At 39.9% G+C, this 23,385-nt stretch overlaps 1 protein-coding gene across 3 annotated transcripts in view; it reads left to right on the plus strand.

Annotated features, from left to right (window-relative positions):
• Fgf12 (fibroblast growth factor 12) overlaps nt 1-23,385 on the plus strand; it is a 533,750-nt gene that overhangs the window by 278,387 nt on the left and 231,978 nt on the right. Inside the window, exon 1 of one of the 3 annotated variants that reach the window (XM_010624097.2) lies at nt 7-1,022. The exons of the other annotated variants lie outside the window; for them this stretch is intronic. Within the exon in view, the coding sequence (XP_010622399.1) occupies nt 824-1,022 (199 nt within the window). The 5' untranslated portion in view covers nt 7-823. Of the gene's footprint in view, nt 1-6; nt 1,023-23,385 lie in introns of those variants that run through there. 3 annotated transcript variants of the gene reach the window in all.

The raw sequence follows: 23,385 nt of genomic DNA on the forward strand, positions 1-23,385 counted from the left end.
CTCCCGCCTCCCGCTCTCTTTGCAGGGCTGCTGGAGGAGAGCCGCGCTCGCCGCAGCTGGAAACAGCTGCAGGCGCCCTGCGCCCCTGGCCGAAATCCGGCGAGCTCCCACTTGGCGCCTCTCGGATTCCAGAACCCGGGCGGCAGGACCCGGGGGAACCGCAGCCGGCTCGATGCCTTCAGTAGACCTTACCCAGCCCCAGCCCAGACGGACCTCCTAAGCTCCAGAACCGCGGGCCGCAGGGAGTTTAATTGCTGCCTTCCTCTCCTCTCTCTGGCGGTTGGTGTTTCGTTTCTAAAGGAACGTTTTATTCACTTTTTAGTATTTTCCACCGGAGGGTACGCTGCCCGCCTCGGTGAACAGACTCTGCTTTGTAAACGGGTTTTCTATGTGTGGATGTGTAGCTATACTTTGGACACCTGGCTACGCTTGTGCCTCTCCACCCGGGGCACAGCTCGCTGTTTTGGACATTGTCTTTCCTCTTGCACTTGGTACCTCGAACGCATTGTGACCAAACTTCCCACCGCCCCCTGGACTCGGATCGCCTTGGGGTGCAAGTTTGGGGCGCAAACGTCTACTTCGCAGGAGGGCCTGGGACCGCCCCGCCCGCCCCACCAGCGGTGGGGCAAGTTTACATCTGGATTCTCACACGTTTCATTGCCACTGCCCAGACTCTGACTAACCTTGTGGGCTCCGGGTTTTCCGTATTGCAGCCTCCTCAGAGGTTATCAGCACTGCCTCTCCGCTCCGGCCCCTTCCCTCCCAGCCGCCGAAGTCCTGCCCTCACCCGGGGGAGCCGGGGGCCTGGGGCCCGCGCTAAGCGATGGCTGCGGCAATAGCCAGCTCCCTGATCCGGCAGAAGCGACAGGCGAGGGAGTCCAACAGCGACCGGGTGTCGGCCTCCAAGCGCCGCTCCAGCCCCAGCAAAGACGGGCGCTCCCTGTGCGAGAGGCATGTTCTCGGGGTGTTCAGCAAGGTACGCTTCTGCAGCGGCCGCAAGAGGCCGGTGAGGAGGAGACCAGGTCAGTAGAAGCCCGGACAGTGGACTCCCCAGAGGTGGATATCCCTTCTTCCCTTCCTTAAAGCACCTGGACTCCCAGCTCAGGGAAGGGAACTGGAATTTCTTCCATTCTGGCCCCTGCTCGTCCCTCATTTCCAGGCATCGTTCAACCACTCTGTTAATAGCTTCTTGTCCCGTAATAAAGAAAACACTTTCTGCTCCCATCAGCCCACACTTTGATTAGGATGAGAGTCACGTGTATGGGTGCACACAATTTCTTTTAGCCCCTAGAATCCCTTGAGGTCAGTAATTATTTCATTCCTTCCTTTATTCTTCCACTCATCCATCCATCCATCCACCCATCCACCCACCCACCCACCCATCCATCTATCCATCCATCCATCCATCCATCGAGTGCTTAAACTGCCTACTGAGGACCAGAGTAAAGCTTTTCCCTATATCTCTCCTAACACATGACATTTAGTAGACACTTAGTAGACATCAGATGAATTTAATCTCATTTTCTCATTTATTCTCATTTTTTAATTTCCTCCAGCAACACATGGTACTGATCTTTCAAGAATCCCAATCAATTTCTTACCCCTCCATTTTTCACACACCCTCCTATTTCCTGTTACACATTCTTTTCCTGTTCTCTTCTTTCAAACACTGGTGGTTTCCAAGGGCTCTGCTTATAAACTTTCCTATCTCATTGCCATCCCCTGCACACTCACATTTTTAAGACACTAAGTGAACATGATAGAATCCTCAGTTTGGCTTCAGAGTGTAAAGAAAACTTGAGATTTCTTGGAGATTTTCATGGCATAGCCTTTTGGAAGCTGATTCTCTTTAGCAGCCCTACACTTCCAGTGATTACTCTTCGATGTATCTTTATTTAAAAAGAAATATTGGATGTCTTGAGTTTCAGTGTGATGATTGCTCCTCTATCCAGGCCAGTGTCCTAGGTTGGGAGATTGAAAACAAGTGGCAAGGTTTGTGCTTCCACCAAACCATTGATCCTGGAGGTGTAGCTGCGGGGTGAATGGCAACTTGCAGATACTTTACCTTCCTGCAGACAACTGAAAGGAAACAGTGCCTGAATGGGGAATGCTCTGTGGTCAGTTGTCTAGCTTAGGTTAGCCTCTTTGGTGTTCTCTTGGGTTTCCACTTCAAGAGGAGCTCAGAGTTAGCTGAGGAATTTGCAGTTAAGATTTGTAAAGAAGTTACCTTAGTTTATTTCCCATTGGACTTTCATGCCATTAGTCACTCCTGACATCAGTGGGCTCATTTGACTATTCTGTGGGGGCAATACAGTAGTAAATGGCAGGAGTAAACAAAATATTTGTGATCCCAAGGCAGGAGCTCAAAAGTTTCTGTTACTTTGCATCCAGTTAAGGTAGCCTGAACATTTTCTAAAATAAAGACTGATGCAAAAACTAGCGTTACCTCTGCATATTAAATAATTCATGCTAGGGGAAAATAAAATCTCTTGTTTTGTTGGGCAAAGATCATTTGGAAATCTTCTCTCAGGGCTTCTGTGGTCTACTTGGAACTTGAAGGCTCTGAACATAATGCAACTCTTGCATCTCAGTCCCCAAAGTCCATCACTGCATCTGACTGAGATGATTATGTGGTGTTTATCAGTTGGTCCTACTAAGCCTCCTTAGCTAAAAGCTAGGTAATGAGTACTATCTGTGGATTATATTTGTGAATGGATAAGTTTAAACTCACTTGATCTTTATTAAAGTTGATTTTCTGATGAACAAATTGCATGACTTAATTTTGCTTGGAAAAGAAAGACTGTGGGAGTTACATCCTGTGGCCGTTTCCTTAACATCTCATTAGAAAATAGAGACTTTCTAAATTTATTGTTTATTCAGGGTTTATTTAGTCTGTTTCTATTTTTCTTTGTCTACTTAGTGTTCATCGTGACAGAGAGAATGCTGACTGGTGGCTTCCTTGAGCTAAGATGTCACAGTAACAATTTGGCAGAAATGGCAGGAACTGTTGAGACATTCCCAGTGCAAAGACAACCTGAATGTATTTGTACACCATGGCCCGGGATTTGTTCTGAAGCACAGAATAGAAAAGTGCGAGTGTGGGGTGCAGAAAAGCTTTCTAAGATGATAGTGTGCTATTATCATCACAGACAAAGGCGAATAATTTATCTCTTGATTTACTGTCGGCAACCACGATTCACATAGTATGGGATGAGCCAATATAAGGTGAGATAGCACCCTATACATCTCAGTTTCACAGAGGATTCTTTAGTGGATTGGAAGTTGCTCGAGACTTTCTAAGCTATATCTTTGTGAAGCACAAACAGTCGCAAATGGCAGAGTGGTGAAATGGAAGACCTTGCTCTGATAAAGAATCTCCATTTGAATTTCTGTCATTGGAAGACATCTTCCATTGTGCAGACTTTCTGGGAGGTGAGGCTGAGACAGTGTAACCCAAGTATTTCATGGGTCAGGTTGTGGTTGTGTTACCGATTTCAGGGTTGACACTGTCTCCCTATCTATCTCTTAGCTCTTTCCAAGTTCGGATGCGCATAATTCTGAAACTTTATAAACACAGTGAGCACGCTAAAACTATCATAGAGATACAGAATGGAAATGTGGCAGGACTCCACACCATGTACGTGCAGAACTAGTGAGTGCATCAGAGGAAGTCCTGTCCCTCCAGCACGGTGTGATGGTGCCCCCTGCAACTGTGCCGCAAAACCATGACCTTTCTAGGTGAGAAATTCTAGGGTCACTTAGTGGTTTATTTGAAGTTACACAGCTAGACTGTAGCAAAATTGAATCCAGAACTGCATTCATTTGATGATGATGGTGATGGTGGTAATGGTTATTTGTCTGTCCTCTTTACAACATGGTGCAGAAAACAAGTAGTGTTAAGAAGTGAGTGTCCTGTGCCAAAAGATGGAAATAACTGTGTGGGTTTTTGTTTTCTTCCACCATCAAGGGTTGGCATTAGTATTATCACTATCAATATTATAGTATAATCCGAACAGAGCGTAGAGTACAGTAAGTAACCTGTAGAAGAGAGAGGTGTGGGCTAAGAAAGGGGACTGGAGTGCTGTGACAACTGCACATAGCTAGCATGCATTGTCTCAGTAAATTTGCTAACGAAGTCATACAGGCAGCCTGGGGGTAGTGAGCCCCTTCGGCACTGTGTGGGCTGCAGCTCGTTGAAAATGAAAAGTTGGAGACTTTGAACCCGCAATTTGGCTGAGGTCACTGAACCATGGAAAAGCCTTTAATAAAGAAAGGAACATCCCCATGGTCATTATTGGAATCATTCTTTATGTATGAAATACCTGTGTCAGCCAGACTTTCTAGAATATTTGCTTAAATGTTGATGTCACTTAATTTGCCGCAAGCACACTTTTAGTGCATCGAGATGAATGACGTAGGCTATTCACATCCGGCGTTTGCTTTGTTTTTGAAGAGAAGCACGTGTAGAGATGGTTGATTCCACAGTGACACATGTTCTGACTCAGGAGGTAAAGCAGGTAATGGGTAGCTTTTCCGGTGAAGAAGGCAGAGCATGTGTAGAATCTCTGACTGTCTGGCTGTGATCCTTGGAGGTCACCCTGATTTCTCAGACAGGTACAGAATAACGAGACAAGCTTCAATCCATGTATTTTAAGTGATTTTAGTGTACTTATTATTTTTTGGCCTATAATTTACTTTCTTCCCTTAAGCCAAAATGTTGAACAAAGTCAATGAGGAAAAATAATTCCTCACCAGAAACCACCACAAAAATTTCAAAATGTAAGCATTTTGTTTTATATATCCCTTTTCATTTAAAAAATGATGTAGTATAATTCTAATTCTGATTAAATCAAAGAAGTGGTTGTAATTCCACCAAATTTTATTAATTTTCATTTTGCCTGATTTTCTTATATCTTCATTTTTCTTCTTGTCCAACTGTGTTATTTATAATATTTCAGAATTTTACCTACTTTGGTGGGTGTGTAGCATTTAATAGTATATTCATTCAGCATTTTACTATCAACCATGTTCTTTCAAATGAAAGAAGAAAACTCCATGGAAAATAGAATCTTCAAGAAGAAAGATGACAGCAAAGATGAAAGAATGCGTAATCATGTGATCTATGGCACATAAATTTGATTTTTATAAATTGAAATATTTTGGTCAATATCTAGATCAAGAATAAATTCATATGACAGGTGCTATTTTATAGCAAGTACTCTGTATTTTTCCTTTTAAATGTATGACTCATGTCTGAATACAAAATTCAACCTAATTAAATGATACTTGTCTTCATGTGTTAAAAAAACAAACAAACAAGTTTACTTTGCAGAAACCCACCCTAGGGTTTAAACTGATTCTTGTATATGTTTTTTTTTTTAAATCCTATTTTCTCTGTAGCAGTGCATTTTCATCAACAAATTATGTTTCCTTTGTAAGAACACTTTAAAATAGCAGGTACTGTGATCTCTTGATTTCTTTTTACCCCCAGAGATCTCATCCAGCCATAACTCAGGATTGGGTCATTAAAGCTTTAATGAAATTGATATTCTTGAATAGAATCAGAAAAAAAAAAACAATTTGCAGGAAGTTTAGCAGTGCTTTCATTTAACAAAAGAAGTAGGAATGTTTTTGAAAAATCTGTAGAAATAGAAGTTTTGTTTCAGAAAGCTGCATTTTTAAAAGTTACGGACTTATTAGTATAGCACCGCCTTGCTCTTACCCTTGGTGACAGCCGTTTGTCCCTGGTTATTACAGTGTGGATTTGGTTTGGGAAATTTATGGTTTTTTTTCTCTCACCTATTGCTTCATCGTGATGTATGTTTGTGCCCCTCATAATATGTTTGTTACTGACTTTGAGTTTTATAATTTCTATATATTTGTCAGGACTCTCAAAAAACAGCCTTGTTAGACATATGGGGCACATGTAATGTAGTACATTTTGACTTTTAGCTAATGGCTCACCCATGGACTGAGTTTTTCTTATCCAAATAAAGCTGCACCATGGTTCACGATGCACCCAGCATTGTGTAACAGGCGGAGCCTTAGATTCAAGTGTCTGTCAGTGAACCAGATAAAATAATAACCACGAACTTAACTGTATTACTTTGGGATTTACTGAGTTTCTTCACAACTTTTACCCTTTTTTTTTCCTTTGCAGCAATCCCCTGAGGTAGATAGCCTCATTTTAGAACTGAGAAAAACAGCCCTCCAAGTACCAGGGAAACTTGTTTGGGTTCATTTAATCTGAAAGTGACTTAGCTGTCACATGACCCCGGGTCCCACACTGTACATTATTGGTCTTTATCTTTCAGCACATTAAGCAAAGGGCCCTGAATCTAAATAACTCAGTTTAATGTTGAAGGTAGAAAGCTATTGTTGGGAGCAGTGTTGTGAAGAAATCAAGATATGTAGAACGTGGTTGTGTGATTTCTTTGCTCTACGTGTGAGGTAGAAGAGACCTCAGAAGAAGGAGTGAGGTGGAGAAGCTGTGAACGTCTTCCCCTAGGTACTGAAGAAGCCCTCACGGTGATGTTCTGGGCTAAGCCCTGGCTCCAGGCTGGGGTAATCCTCCCTGCATGCCAGGAGCTCCAGAGATATCAAGCAGTGCCACTTGGGGGCACTGAAGGATCCACGGGGAGCCTGGGATCCAGAGAGGCAGATATTTTGACTCTGAAGGTAAACAATTGCTTCAGTTTTTTTTTTTTTTTGATGTTTTTAAATATAAAGAGGTCAATACCAAATTCCAGAGAATTCTATAGGGTTATGAGTTTTTCATTTAATTTATTTTTAAGGTATTGATTAAGTGATGCTATAGTAGAACAATTAAGTATGTGGACGTTGGAGGGGTCCTGAATTTTATTTCTGGGTACATTATTTGTAAGAGCACTAGGCAGGTTTCTGAATCTACTTGAGCCCCAGTTGCTGATTTGTGAAATGAAGATTCCTCTCTAAGCATTTGGTCAGGAAATTCATCTCTGAGGAGGAATAATTTAAGCTGAACTCTGAAGGTTGAGATGCACCATGAGGAGTTGAAGAACGGTTAAGGCAGAGGAGAACAACTGGTGTGCAGTTTGCCTTGAGAGGGAGCTTGGTGCTTTGGAAGGGACTGTTGTGGACTGGGGCAGTGAGAACCGGAGAGAGGAGCACGGGTATTATTGGAAAGCACAGAGAAGGCTGTGGTGTGGAGGCTCCGAAAACTCAAGGGAAAATTCCAGGTTTTAAACTAGCATCCAAGCAAGTTCATCAGTGGGTGGCGATTCAGTGTGATTTGCAACTTTCAGGGGATCCTGGCTTTGCAGAGAACGGAGACCCAGGGAGCGATCCTGTGAGCCAAGAAACAGGAAGAGGCTGGGGAGGAGTCTGGGTTGGCGGTTCTCAAAGTGGGTGCAGAGGCCCTGGGCATCTTCTTTCCTTGAATCTCCATAGCTAAAATTATTTTCATGAAAATATTTCCTAATAATACTAATGCTTTGCCTTTTTAAGAAAACCACCTTGTTGTAAGTGTCCACTGGAGTTTTCCAGAAACGGTGTGGTAGATCCACAATCACTGATTCACCCTCTTTTCAATCGCATTTCTCTGTGAGACCAGGTTATCGTACGTTCTTTTAACTACAACAATGTATGACAAGAGATTGAATGAGAAGCGGGTTTAAGAATCCAGCTGTCTTTTTAAGCCAGACATGAGATTTGCAAACATGCCGATAAGCTAGATGCTTTACTTTCTTTGAAAATATAGTTATGCTTCATGAAAATGTTATGTTAACATTTAGTAGGCTTATTGCTTTTATTTTTAAATAAGTATTTGAAAATTTTATTGTAGTTTTTAAATACAGTAAATATCGAGATCTTTGTGCACACATATGAAAAGCTCTTTGGGGCCCTCAGTAATTTCTAGAAGTGTAAAAAAGATCTCAAGACCAGATGTTTGAGAACTGCTGGCTAAGGAATCCTGTAATCCCAAGTAGCCAGGAAGCTAAGGCAGCAGGAAAAATTTGCACCCAGCCTAGGCTACTTAGTGAGACCCTGTCTCAAAATTTAAAAATTTTTAAAAGGGCTGAAGAGGTGGCTTAGTGATAAAGTTCTTGTCCTGCATATGGGAGCCACTGAGTTCACTCCCCAGTACTGAAGAAAAATCAAAAGAATATTTATCCTTCTCCATCCTGTAAGTGCCGCTACCTTGTAAGGACAACCCTGTTAGCAAGTATGTGTCATAGAGAGACAGAGACAGATATTAAAGAAAGTGGGAAATGTCAGTTTTCCCCAGCCTTTCAAAACTGATAAAATAGTTATCACGTAATAGTCCTGAGCACCATGTTCTAAACTGGCTCTCCCACGTGTGGTACTTAGATGATTTCATGGGTGAGTTTGGGCCAAGTTCATTGGTCTTTGCATCGTCAAATGACTTTAAAGACAAACTTTATAAAGTCCTTGTCATTTGCATGCCTACTCTTGGTCGTTTAATTACTGAGTAGTGGTTACGTGTCTCCTAGATTTCTGTTTCTGGCCACGCTCAATGTTACCCTCGGTTATTCTAATGTGCCATCAGGCCTGGGAGCCACTATCTGTTCAAGTCCTCTCCTTTCATACCTGTGGCCCTTCACCCGAAAGTAATCATTCTATTCTTTAATGCCTTTAGGAATACATTATTGATGCCTCCAAGCTGTGCATACTATTTTTAATTATAACTTCTGTCTTAGTCCATTCAGGCTGCTGTAACAAAATGCCATGAAACAGGGAGATTGAACAAGAGACATTTCTATCTCACAGCTCCTGATGCTGGGAAGTCTGAGATCAAAGCACAGACTGTGTCTGTTGAGGACCTGATTCCTGGCTCCTAGAGGCATGGTTCTTGAGTTCTTGTTCTCTCTCACTTGGCAGAGGGGGACAGGGAGCTCTCCAAGGTCTCCCATTCAGAAGGACTCACTTCCCCAGAGCCTTGCCTCCTGATACCAACATTTCGGGGATTAGGATTCCCATGGAGGAAGGGGGACACGTGCGTTCATTCCACAGTATCTTCTTGTTCATTTGTTGCTGAATCTTTAATGCATCGCCACATGGAGCCGCATCTTGTGTATGTTGACATGCTTCCTCTCGTTGACAGACATGTGCATTTGTAAGGACGGAACCTGTGCTCTGGTCAGCTCTAGATTCCAAGTGCCTGCTGTGTTGTCTGTTTACTGCAGTTCTTCAGTTTTGCGGAATGAATGAGCAAGTGGCATAGTCCCTCATATAGCAAGCCACAGGGGGAGAGAGGTCTGCTCCTATCTATCTCCACCTCTCCTATAACTATACTGAAGTTCTGCAAGCTGGAGACTTCCAATTTCATAGGAGTAGCTACCGTTACGTTCTTAATTTAAATTTACGTTGGTTTTTCCTAATCTGGCTTTATCTCCTCTCGACCAACACTGGATATGGACCGCTGCTTACTTTTTGAAAAGGAGAAGGGTATCTAAGGAATTTTTAGTTGGAAAGCCATTAACTCTAGCTATCCTCCACCTCAGGAGAATACTCATGACAGCAGTTGTAAAGCACAAACGTGTTCCCCACCTCTTACCCAAACAGGAAGAATGATACTTATTTTCCTAGTGTGCTATTTTGGATGTTCTTAATTACTTGTAGTGGTTTAATTACCTCTAATGTGCTAACAAAGATATCTTTGTCTAAAATATCAGTCTTTCTTTTTCTTGTCTCAATTCCCTTTGTGTATTAGGAATGATATCCAAAGTGTTGCAGTGCTTTAGGTCTTTTAAAAAAACTAAGGTCAAACAGGGGACTGAAATGAAGTGTGAAAAAGATTCACGAGAGAAAAACTGCGAGCTTACATAAGTTATTATAAAGAGAAAAAATTGATACTTTCCAGAAGAGATCTTTTTTATGGCATTCATGACTTCAATGGTGTTTTTAATTTTGGAATTCAAAAGATGAATCAGGTCACATTTGTAGTGTTCTCAAATCAGATTATACTACTCACACTATTAAGAGCCAGGGGCAAAATTTAACTATGTACATCAAGTCAGGGTTCCATACTCCAATCCTCAGTTTAGATAAGATGTTGATTCCATTTTCAGAGAAATCTCTCTAGGGGTGCTATCCACATAGTATCCACTTCCTGTACGATGCTCTATCAAGACAGGACAGCCATCCAAAATTACCCCAAAAGGCAGGAGCAGAGAAGGCTTATCCACATCTGAGTAACTAAAAGGAGAAAACAACCATAAAAAGAAAGACAATCTTGCTTTCTAAGGAAACTCAACTTCACACCGTGGACCCAGGTAAGCTGTTTTTGCTGACAAGATTTCTTGCTTCCAAAGAGGCCTGCGGTGGATTTTGGTACTCAATGTGTAGAACGGAACTTGCGATGACGGTCCAGAAGCTCAGAGTCCTAGGAAAGGAGATCGTGTTTATAGAAACAGGAGCACCTGCTGCAGTCCTCTTCTTGTAAGAGGGATTTACTTTCCTTTTAGAAAACCAGAGTGGTTTCCTGATTCCCTCTTTACCCCACATGTCTTTTCCTGGAAGGTTCTGGGCCTTTTTGCCCTGCAGCTTTTGCTCAGGGAAGAGCTGGCAGCCATGTGACTAGGCTGAGTCCACATTCTGCAGCTCTGCTTTTATCAAAAAGTCTATCTATGTCTCCCTGACCACCCACTGGTCATGAAAAATATTGTGAAGAAATTTGTTTTGAAATCATTCTTCACCTGGTATCTCTACAAAATTCCCTCTGAGCTGTATTTTCTATGACATGTTGAGTTAGAGTTGTTAGTCTGCTTTATTGCATGGTTTGTAAAGAAATGACATTTAGTTAGCTCTCAATTCTGGTGGTTCAGGAATATGGCCAGTGCCTTATGAAGGCCCCTTTAGCTGGGTCTCAAAGAAGATGGCATCTTAGCGAGAGTGTGTGTGAAAGGGCTCACATGATGGGACAGGAAGCCGGAGAGCTAGGAGAGTCAGCCTTGCCATGCTTTCTTTTTTCTTTTTCTCTCATTGAGTTTGTTGGTACATTTTAGGTATACGGTACAGTTACATTCATCATTGGGCTCTTGCACCTTTACATGACAGGTCTTGGTTCTCATTTTTTCCCCTTGTCCCTGCCCTCCCTTCACCCTCTCCTCCCCTCCCCCTTTACAAACACTTCATTTCCATTTTTTCATTTTCTCATATATGTTTTTCTTTTCCCTTATTACCTTTCCCCTACCCCTCCCACTTTCCCTACACCATTAGCCCCTTCCTTCCTGTTTCGCATTGTCAAGTATACTTTTAGGATCTTATTTACAATTATAGGTTTTCATACCAGAGAAACTATTTGGTATTTACACATGTGTGTCTTACTTGTTTCACTTAAGAATATGGCCTCAATATGTATCCATTTTCCTATGAATGAATCTAATTTCTCATTCTTTATGGATGAATAGCATTCCATTTTATAGAAAAAAACACATCTTCTTTATCCCGTCTCCAGCCAATGGGCAAATGGGCTGTTTCCAAGTTTTAGCTATTACAAACTATGCTGCTGTAAAGATTGGTGCACATATATCACTGTGGTATGATTCTTTTAATTCTTTTGGAAAGATACCCAGCAGAAGGATGGCTGGGTCAAATGGAACCTCAAGTCCCACTCTTTGAGGTGTCTCCATATTGATTTCCACAGTAGTTGCACCAGTCTGCATTCCCACCAACAATGGAGAAGGGTTCCTTTCTCCCCACAATCCTACCAACATTTGTTATTCTTTGATTTCTTAATAGCAACCATTCTTTGTGGGGTGAGGTGGAATCTCAGTGTTGTTTTCATCTGCATCTCTCAAATGACCAGCCTTGCCATGTTTTCTAACATGGCTTCTTGAGGAATCTACCAAAGATCCCATGGGAACTATGTTAATCCCTCCCAAGGGCAGCATCTCTAATCGTCTCTCACCGAGATCCACCTCTTGAAGCACCTGTTATTTCTCACATTTCCTAGCTGGGACTAGGTCTCCAACACATGAATCTTTTGGGGACACCTTCAAACTACATCCAGATGCTGGTGAATCTCATTCATTCTATGCTTCTGCCAGTGGGACTACCATCTTTCTTAGGAGCCTGTGTCTTTCAGTTCATTTCTAGCCTGGTGAAAATTGAGGCCCCTTGGTCCTAACACTTCTTCGTTGCCCTGAGCTGTTGTCCCGTGTGCTGGCTTCTTCATGCTAAGCGACCTCATTCAGTGTAAAGTTAGTTCCTTTTGAGTAATGGGCGCACCTGTGAGTTCTGCAGAAAAGTATGCTTGGTGCACCTGGTTTTGTTATTTGAATCCAAGAAAGTGTTGAAATTACGATTTAAAAATCTTGTTGACAGTGACACTTGGATTAGAAATTCTCTCTCTTGGCTGTTATGTATCATGACCTGGAGGATGAGTATTTGTAACATCAGCTTTGAGAGAAGTACCTAGTAGGGTACATGACTGAAAGTGCTTGTGCATTTGAATTGGAAAATATCAGAGCTCACTCTAGAGGTGATTGGATAATCACAGTGGGTAAGATAGGTCATAAAAAGGACTGAAATTTACCATAAGTCTATGCCTCACTGCTACATTATTTCTGCCTCCTTGTGGGACATTGTCCAACAATAATGGTAAGATATATCTACCTGTTAAGAGTCTTGAGTAATATAAATGTAGTTAGCTGCTTATAAATTGCTCTCCTCAAGTTATATTGCCAGACACCTATTGAGTACATATGTGTCATGTGCTTGGGAACTGGCCAATGAGAAAGTGCCTGTCCTTTTCCTACAAGGTCACATATAATTAAGACTTGTTGACTGGCAAAAGTTGTAGTTTTCCTGTGTTGTTTTAGACAGTTTCTCCTTTATTGTCCATTGTTTAGTAAAATAATAATTCAGTAATTTTAAAAAGTAGTAATGACTTGTCTTTTAAAGGAGCTCACATGGGATAAGGCCTGGGTGAGAACGTACATTTTTATTACTGTATCATGGCTGGGAATGCCCTGGACAATCAAGGTACTTTTTCTGTGGCTTGCCACTGCTCTCTGGGCAATCCTGACCTTCTTGACACTCATAGAATATTTACTGCATCAGCTCATCTCGAATCTTCAGTTTATAGTTGTCGCTTTCTTCTTTCATGATGGGTGCTATTAACCTCCACACTTATTCTTCATTTACTAGGCAAGAGCTCTCATTTTTTCCACCATGCTGTAGTCCTGACTATTATTTAAAGCACAGTTCAGCTTGTCTCTTCTCAGATCCTCCTGCCTGCCTTGGGCTTTGTACCTGTGTTGTCTTCAGTTCTGTCTTGTCCTATGATACTATGTATGTGTCTGTCTCTGCCCCTGGAGTGTGGGTGTCTGGATGTTAAGGACTGTGTCATTTTGATGTTTTCTACATATAGGTGGTCAGAAATACCTTATCAGAACAAAATTAATCCTATTGGTGACTCATATGCTCATAGTGGTATCAGCACTGGTCAGGCTTTATGGGAATTTCCGCACAAATGTGAAAATGCTGAGCAAGACATGTTAGCTAATATTAATTACCTAATATTTACTTTTAGCTAATATTAATTTCTCTTTGTTTGATATTAAAACATGGAAATTTTATGAATCCATTTTCATTTGATATATAGCTATTCGATAAATGCTTAGAAGACCACGGCTTCTCTTACTCCCCAACCCAACTCCTAATGGTCACTGTGGTTTCATTTAATCTATTCTTGGCTTAATAGCAATCACACCTTTCCTGTTCACCAACCAAGTGATCACTATGAAGGGGCAGTTTTCATGGTGATGGTAAAGCAGTAACATCTTTATATTAATTCATGTCTTTGCTCCAGAAATTGAGAGAAGGTCGGTGGTGTAGCCAACTTGGATAATAGCCCATTTTTCTTTTGACTGGCTTTGGTTCCTTAATTTTGGGGTAACTTCTGTCATTGATTTCAAGTGTACGCACGCCTAGTGCTGATGCTTACTGTTGGACCAAGGAGTCATCTTCGTGTTGAATACTCCTGGGGGAGTATATTTACTCTGCCTTCACTTTCCTTAGTGAACCTCTAAGTGGTGGGGGAATTCATTATTGATTGGGTTTAATGAAAAGCTTCCTCCTGCCAACCCTTTGTTATCTCTGTGGTTTTCTTCTTCCCCTTTCTCTTACTCTCAAGCTATTGATAGCAGCATTGAGTGCTGTGCATACTGAAATCCTCTTTTTTTTTCCCCCTTGCTTGGTTTGAAGCCTTGCATTCTTTTGACAGGAACGTATAAATGGAAGATATTTGATTCAATCCAAGATAACACAACGTCCTAGAAATAACACTAGACCAGAAGGTAGAGTCCTTGTGACCTTGGGGGGGAGTCCTTCTATCTTTTGTTTAGCTTCCTCGTTTTCAGAACAAAAGGATCACTATCAGAGATAATCTGCTTTCAGTTTTATCATTCTTGATGTTGATTTTTCATGTTAATCTTCATAGATGGATTCCAAGATAGCTGCACAACCCATATAAGAAAATGACTTGATGAGATGGTTAATATGAACCCGCAGAAGATTTGACATGCATATCAAGTGGAATAGCAAAAAAGTACCAGGCGTACTTCCCAGGTGTGGAAATATATTTGTATTTTCACCCTGTAATCCCAGCCCTGTGGGAGGCTGAGGTGGGAGGATTCCAAGTTTGATCTCAGCATTGGCAATGTACCCACTAAGCAAGACCTTGCCTCAAAACAAAAACTAAACACAGTGGAAATGCAGTTCAGTGTGAAGGTGCTGTGTTCAATCCCCAGCACAAAAACAAAAACAAAAGCAAGAAAAACCAAAAATCAAATACATTTAGCTCTCTCCTATATTCTTTACATTTGTAGTTAGATTTATTAATAGAACTGAACATAAATTGTATTTTTAATTACATTTGTTTAGTTTCTGGACTTGTTATATAAAGTTTAGAATACAGAACTGAGAGGATTTAATAAAACCTTGGAGCCAGATTTTTTTAATGGAAAACAGTAATTTATTGGCTAGTACAGTCTGGAAGAGAAGATAATATGCAAAGAAAAGATAAAGAAGGGAATATTTAATGGACAGGAAAAGGTAAGGAGTAAAAATTGGAGGTTAATGTCTGAATAAGGTAATGTGAAATGTCTTATTTCAGCACAGTTGCAAATTAAGTGGTGGAAAGGCAGTAAGTACAAGATGACATGAATTGGAATGCTGGTAAGGAGACAAGTCATGCCTCAATTACCAGTTGTCTAGGTTTTTCAGACCCAGGAATATGCCATCAGGACTTCATTAATCAAGGGAGGAAGAAGTCAACATTTGCTGGATACCAGGCTTGACATTCTGTCAGAATCGTCACATTGAGTATTATGGACAAAGTAAATTGAATTGTTCTATTAGTGGCAACACTAGAAGATCTAGAAAGGAAAACTGTAATTCAAATACTGCCTGAGATGATATTTTAGGGTTTCTTTGAGTTTCTCTTACCTGTGTTACTCACATCATGTGTTCTTATAGGTGGCATTGGTATTTGCACTTTTTCTTTTTTTTCCATTTCTGTGCAGTATGATTATCACAAACATAGGACAATTTAGTTTTGCTTTTGAACCATTGATCCTGTTACTCCACCAACAAAAGGTTTAGCCTGCTCCTTGAATTTGAAGTCTAACACAAGTCAAATTTAATCATGCCTTGGGAAGAATTCTTTATTTCTGAAGAGAATATTATAACATTAGGAATTAGAGAATACCTCCTACTGTGTCTTGAACAGGAGGACTCTTGAGAGAAGAATTTGGAAGGCTCCTATAGGATTCTTTCTCCCTATATAGATAGGGGTTGACAGTGAATGTGGGATTCTGTTGAGCCATTGGCTAGTTTACTGTTTGATTAGGACATAGTGCTCTTATATGTTAGTCCTTGTGCGCCGTGTGGCTATTGCCCTGCTTTATGCCATTAGGCACAGCTAAGTGTATTACTTGATACTGAGATGTCACATAAGATGTATGTGTTGGATATATAATTTCACTAATGACATAGTCCAAACAAAGCCAGCTAAATACTTCTGGTGGAGAGGCTACTTAACAATACTCTTTATTTATCCAGTGGTAGAGTCATCTTCACATACACTGTGATCCTGGGAAAGTTGGAAAGTTGGAGGTTGTTGCGTGAAATCTTCTGATTCAGCTGTATTCTACACATAGAGGAAATTATCAGCAAAACTATACACCATTAATTTTGCATTCACAGAGTTTCAGGGCTATAGAAAAGTTTCAATATCAATTTCTTTTGATATTTGATTCCTTCTGACTCCTTAGCACTGTTCATTTATTTACATTTTCAATTATATGCAACTTTCCATAGTTTACTTCTAATCTATTTATTACTGCAGAGCAGGTGACTGGAGGAAAAAAAAAAACAAGACTTTTTCTTTAGGAGGCTGTGGGTTAGTGAAGGCGCATAATGCCAAACGTCTCAAATGTAGTCCAGCTTTTTACCTGAACAGTTAAAATCCAAAATTTACCATTCCAACAGTCAACGTTACTTACACATGTTGTCGCCTCTGATCATTGAGTATTTTTTTCTTTTCCTCAAGTTCCACCTGAAATCTGTCTCTTGGACATTTCTTAGAGACAGAAACAAAGAAAAACGCAGCTCTAAGCCCTTTCCTATATAAAAGCCCTTTAGATCACCACATCTCAAGTCTTATGAATTGTAGATTCTGACTTAGCAGGCTGGAGGGGCCTTGGAACTCGTCCCTGGGTGACACCAGTGCTGCTGTTTTAATGCCCACATCTAGCGTGGTAAGGTGACAGCTCCAAGCTACCTACCATCCTGCTACCCTTCCTCATCCTGCCCCTCCCCTGTCCACGTCCTCTCATCGCCAGTCTGTGTCTTCCTGGTTTCTCAGTTCTTCCTCACACACTCTGAATCCAAGCTCTCCGAGGCAGTCATCTGATGTCTGGAAAAACTGACAAGCTTAGCAGCCAAGAGAGATGCATCAAGTTAATTAAATTCTGATCCTTGGTTTTCTGGTCTGAAAATTTTGATGCTAGTCCTAATTGGCTTAAATTTGGAGACAAATTATTTGAGATGACTGATTTATAGTGCCTAAAATTGCATCTCATGTACAAAATACGTTGACCATCCCAATTACCTATGTGTATAAACTCCAATTAATTGATATCATGGTAGAGTATATTGCTTAGAATAAGCATTATAACCCAGACTATCCAAGATACATCCAGAGATATCCTCAGTCTAGATTAGAATTATCTTCCAGAGTTCTCTTTAAGCCTCTGCTCAGTAATATTTAGTTAGCTGTCCTTGCAGCTGCTGTTTATAATGTGCTTTGAGAACAGAACTTTATACTTTCACAGTGGGGATTTTATTATGTTTTAATGTTAGCCAATCTCCCAGGATTTTCATAAGAGGTTTTTGCCTGCATCCTCAATTAAGCCTCTGGTTGGTCTAGACCTCATCTGAATCCATTCTGGCGCTTTCACAGGTTGATTTCACAGCATGTGAGCTATATGCTTGAAGGTCTTACTGTGTTTAGTTTTAAGAGTTTTGAACATACTGTTGCTTCCAATTTCACTGCTACAGTCAGTAAACTACTGCAATGAAGAGATATGCATTTTGTTGGTCCTCAAATGGCTGTTCTCTTTGCCCTCATGCAAATTCTTATTCACCACTCAGATCCACTTCCTTTTCCTTTGTGCCCCTACTTACTCAGTGGATGCTTTTTATCAAAATGCTTTCACGACTTTGTCAAAATTATGTGCTATAGTTTTTTGTTCTTGTAGACTTTGAGCTTATTGATAGTTTTGACATCTTTGTGAACAGTGATGTTTGCTGAATAATATTCTTAGTAGAGGGATTCTTGTTTTTCCTTTTTCTCCTACTTGTCTACTCTTTCTCTTGGAATAAGCTCATGTTTATTGATTTCATCTGTCTCCTCTATATTGGTGACCCACAGATTAACATCTGAACTTCTTTTCCAAATCTGACTACATGCTAGGTAACTCTGTGTAGTTATTCTACCAAAAGTTCAAAGGCAACTTGCCTCATTTTGAAATAATTATTATTATTCCCCACCCCCCAGATGGCAATTTGCTTTGTGTCTTGAGTTTCTGCTCAGTGAATGACACTATTGATGATATTGAGGAAACACTAAGCAAATGTTGGTTGAGTTTTGACACCAGATTTCTTGTCTGCCATGTTAGAATCCCACTTAGCTTTGAGTTGTCTGCTCTTTAACCTTGTACTTAGTCACCCACCTCATGGATTGTATCTCTGTGAGGCTTTATTCCTTTGTTTATTCATCCAGTGCCAACTAAGGACTTTCGTGGAACAATAAGTATTAATAAGACGATTCAGGTATACTGATATCACCTAGCTGATAACCTTTGCAAAGTATTTTATGTTTTTTAATCTTCCCTACCATCCTTTAGGTTATCACATCTCATGTGTTGTGAAGTCTCCTACATGCCTCAACCTTGCTTTTCTTGACTCTGACGATGTTTTACACAAAATTTTTAATAACATACTTAATATCATGTTACTTTCCTGTGAAGACTTTTGCGGTGGTTCCCAGCTATTCACAAAACCTTGATTTTATTGACCTTAAAAGTACTATCATTTCCTGAGATCTCATCCTATCTTGTCTCTTAATCTTGTCACTTAGTGTACTTTCCCCACTCTCTGAATGTGTCCTTTGATCCAGGACAGGCAGATGAGAAAAATGTCAATAGGCAAGGCATGTGGGTGGTAAGTGCATGAACAAATAAATGGATAAAAATGGGAAGCTGTGTAGCTACATTCCTGTCAGTTATTGAAACTCTGAAATACATGACAAAAAGGTCTTTCTCCTTTAGATATTTCCCATGTAGCCTGCAATCTGAGCGGCCATTTTGACTGTGTCCTAATTGAAGAGATCAAAACTGGTGGACATTTGATGTTTCTCATAAGTTTCTAAGCCACTGGCTATGAGTCAGCCTGCAGAAAAGCTGTTTCTTGATATACCTGTTTGGCCATATGGCTTTTCTTGGTTTAGATTAAATATTTTAAAATTGAAATGAGAAACTTAAGAGTGTGCTATTTAAGTAAAGGAGGTTCTTTTTACTGTCCAGATATTATGGATGATGAGCTTAATCTGATATAATATTAATTTCCCCATTTGTTCCTTGGTCTGATTTTTATGCCATCACCTAGCCTAAAGCTTGTACCCTACATCTGTGGTTCATAACCTCCCATATAAATTATGCATCTTGAAAAGCATATTTTCCATTTAGTAACTCATAAGAAAATGTTTATGTGTATCATATAAAGATCTGAAACGTATTTTAAGTACAACTAAAATAAAGAGGAACTGACCAAGTTTGGGGTTTTTGTTTCTTTTATTTTTACTACATCGGTTAAATACTAAAGACTAGAACTGCCTAGTTTCCTTTTTAAGAAACTAGGATAGAATGAAGAAAAACCCAGAATGCTCTTGCTGAAAAGATAGAATTCAAGTTTATGCAAGTAGTTCCCGTTTTTTCCCTGGAGGATATTCTCTGTCCAGATGTAAGCAGAACATAGACTTAATTTTAGGCTTCTTATCGTTGTCATTCATTAATTTGTTTCATTATAAGATTATCCTTTTTTTTTCTTGGCCACTTTTGGTTTCTTTGGGTGACTAATAATTTCATGTCACAGGCATCCGTATCAGGAAACTAGTGACAAAATTACTGTTCTGCTTCATATTTCTTAAACTATAAGCGAAAGCTTTGTTTTACTGACTTTTTCTTTTGTATATATTTTATTTTTAAAAATAATGTCTTTAAGACACATTTTTAAACTTCAATGGTTGTTTATAACATGCCTCAGTCTTGTAACATATAACAAGTTGCTGAAATACTAACTTAAAATAGAAATTTATGCTAGCTTTAATTTTAAAGCAAACAGGATTCTTTTTTAATTTTTAAGTTTTACTTTCTTTGTTTTATCTCCATCTTTATCACTGCATTAAAACAATATACGTATAGATCATATGTCTACCTCAATACACTGTGGTCTTTTATGTCATGATACACTTCTTCTTTCTAGTTCTAACCTATACAATGTCTAGCAAAACATCTGACACATCTTTATATTTCCATGGACATAAAACAAAATAAAATAAAAATAATATATCTTAATCTCTGTAACCTCATGTATTAAAAAAATAATGAAAATTCCTATGCTTTCCAATGCATCTACTACTTTTCTGTGGTTTAGGTTCCATTTCACTTATTTTGATTGTCTTTGCTTGTTTCTATAAACACATTTTCACATTTTATATACTTTTAATTACATGAGATAATTAAGAATAGCTATAACCTAACTTTAAGTCACAATTTTTGCTTTCTTACTCTATTAAAATAGCTGTCCAGATTTATTGAAAGGATGAAGATATAAAATAAATTCTCAAAGGGGAAGGGGAAGTGGGAGCAGCAGAGGAAAGGAAAGAAGGGAAATGAATAAATATGAGATTAGGGGAAAAATAGAAACAAAGCCTTTGTAAATAAGGGAAGGGTGGAGGGGTTGAAGGGAGGGCAAGACAATGGAGAAAAAAATAAGAACCAAGATATATCACGTAAATCACAAACGCCCAATGATGAAAGTCATCATATTGTATATAAAAAATATACCAATAAACTTCATGAAAAACAGTTTTTAGGAGAACATACTTGCAGTAAAAAAATTACAAAATAATTTAAGCAGACTTTATGCATTAGTTTATTAATCAGTCATTTTCCTTTTCTTAATTTAAAAATACAAGAGGCATCTTGGTTAGATACACAGTCTGTTCATTTGAAATTTAAAGTGCTGAACTTCTGAGTGGCTCCAAACCAGTCTTACCCTTGTCATATGTACTTGTGAACTCACTCAAGGGTCAACTATGAAGCATCATTCACGCTTTTCCTCTGAGAGATTATTATACAATATTAGCCAGCTCCTCTGTAAGACATCCCCATAGGCAGGCATGCCAGGGCAGGGAATGATTCACTGGTAATAACTGGATCTGATTATAGTTTGAGGATTTGCCATGCAGTGATGCCAAATCTAGAGAATAACACCACGAATATTTCCCAGGCCTCTCTCTCCAACACATTGCCTACCCGGCCAGCAATTCCCCATTTTCATATTCATATTTGATTTCTATTCTTATTCACTTGAATATTAACAGTAGGGCCAAAGGAATAGCAGGCAGGTTAGTATCGATCATATCTAAGGTTTGAAACTTTTCATATTAAAATGCGTAAAGGCACCAGTCATGAGTTGGGAATATCATGTTCAGTAAATTTTCTTTTTGAACCCTCTGACTTTTGATTACAGTGTCAGTGTTCTTCTATTAGACCAAGTTGTATCTCCAAGTTTCCTCTTTATTGAGCAAGTTAGAGATTTATTTCTGCGCCTATTCAATTAGTCATCTCCAATTTGTGTCCTGTAGATGTTTCTCTGCTTTTGTCCATACATTGCCATGTCTACAGATGAAATGACAGAAAGAAATGAAAATGATAGAAATAATTTCACTAATGATTACATTGGAGCCTTCCTTTAACTTTCAGAGTAATTTTTATTCTTTTGGATCCCTGCTGACGGGTAGAAGTTTTTATTTACAATAAATGTAAGCAAGTGACAAAAGTAACGTTTGATGATAGTTGAATGCTGTTTTGCATCCAGGTCATAAATTAGGCAGGATTTATGACATGTGAAATTTCTGTAGGGAAAATTAAACAATGAAATGAGACTTAAACATCAACTTCTGTAAACCATATTTAAATATATTCCCAAGATACACAGCAACCAGCATAGTGTGTGTCTGTATGTGTACACTAAGCCACTACCACACATATAAATGTGTGAGTCATGAGTTAATGAGCTATCAAGAAGAGCATTAAAAACCCATGAAAAAAAATCCATCACATAGCTCCATATACTTCATTAGCCTGGAACTGTGACATCAGCTCTGCAGAGACTAAGAGAAGTCTCATTGTATCAAGACCATGTCACTAAATAGGTTGTGTTGTTTATTTTTCACTTATCCCCACCGCCACACACCCATATTGAAACCTTACCATGTTCTAGTACTTAGGCAAGGGGGCAGTTACTCAATGCTCCTGAACCCTGGTCACCTTCACGTTAATGTAGTTACCTAAGAATACTAATGACTCCTTTGATTCTTAGACAGGGCCTGTGTTGGAGTCTACTCCGGCCCTCCTCCTGGCAACACCTCCATGGAGCACAGCATGCGAAAGACTACAGGGGGACACGTGTCTTCGCTTTCCCATTCCATACCATGTGGCTGGCATCTGGAACCCCAAAGGTCTCCGGCCAAGTAGGCCCCTTCAGTGAGATGTGGGCTGCTTCTTTGTTATCTAAGGGCAACTCCCACGGGAAGAGGTTCACCCTTAGGCCCACCAGATCAATAGCCTTACAGGAAGTGTTGCTGTTTCTTGGATCCATAAACATTATTGCCACAGAGTCTACTTGAGCCTTCTGATGCTGTTGTTGGGCTGGAGCTCAGGGGAATTTTTGAGAAGCAAAACCAAACATATTTAACAGTTACTTTGATTTATCAATGTAAAAACTAGATATAGGGTATGTGGGCCTTCACTTGACCTAGGTCCTATAAATATTAGGGGTGGTTTTAAATAATACCTAACTTAAAAATGAGTTTCATGAAAAATAGTATATGTGTAATATATATATATATATGTATATATATATATAAACATGCATACATATATAGGTTGAACTCTTATTTAAATTTAAAAATATCTGCAGGTGATTAAAATATATAATTTACAAATAAATACCAACAGAAGGAGCTGGATAGCAATGAGGTACTTGATGCTCCACATGCGGCCTCCGTACGCACTCAGGACATGGCGGGCACTCCCTGCTGTAGCCTCAGTGAGATTCATTTAGAGGTGATGAGCCATTTCCTAACTGTGTCTTTACACGTGCTTCATGTCTGAATTTACCTGTCTATGTACCTGTGCACGTATGTATGTATCTACCTACCCAGCACCTATCATCTACCTGCTGTTGCTCTGTATAGGTGAGGGCATTCTAAGCAGAGAAGCTTTCACCTAAAAGGAGAACAACAGATTCATAAAGTCAGTCAAGTTGTAATGACACTCAGGACTCGCCCTTTCACCTTTTTGTCGGCCTTAGGCACATGGGAATAACCGACTCCTAGACTCTCTGCATTAGTGCTGTCCCCAGTTCTCAGAGGACCCACTTGTAGGGTCATCCGTGAACGGCACTTCTCCTGCGCACGGCAGAGGGAAATTTGTGGTGGGTCGCGAAGAAAGCCATTCTCAACAGACGGTCGGTGTAGTCTGAGAGATTTGTTTTTCTTTTTTTTTTTTTTTTTTTTTTTTTTTGGGG

The sequence above is a fragment of the Fukomys damarensis genome, unplaced genomic scaffold (genome assembly GCF_012274545.1).
Source record: "Fukomys damarensis isolate Sample0158 unplaced genomic scaffold, DMR_v1.0_HiC HiC_scaffold_12, whole genome shotgun sequence".
Classification (NCBI taxonomy): domain Eukaryota; kingdom Metazoa; phylum Chordata; class Mammalia; order Rodentia; family Bathyergidae; genus Fukomys; species Fukomys damarensis.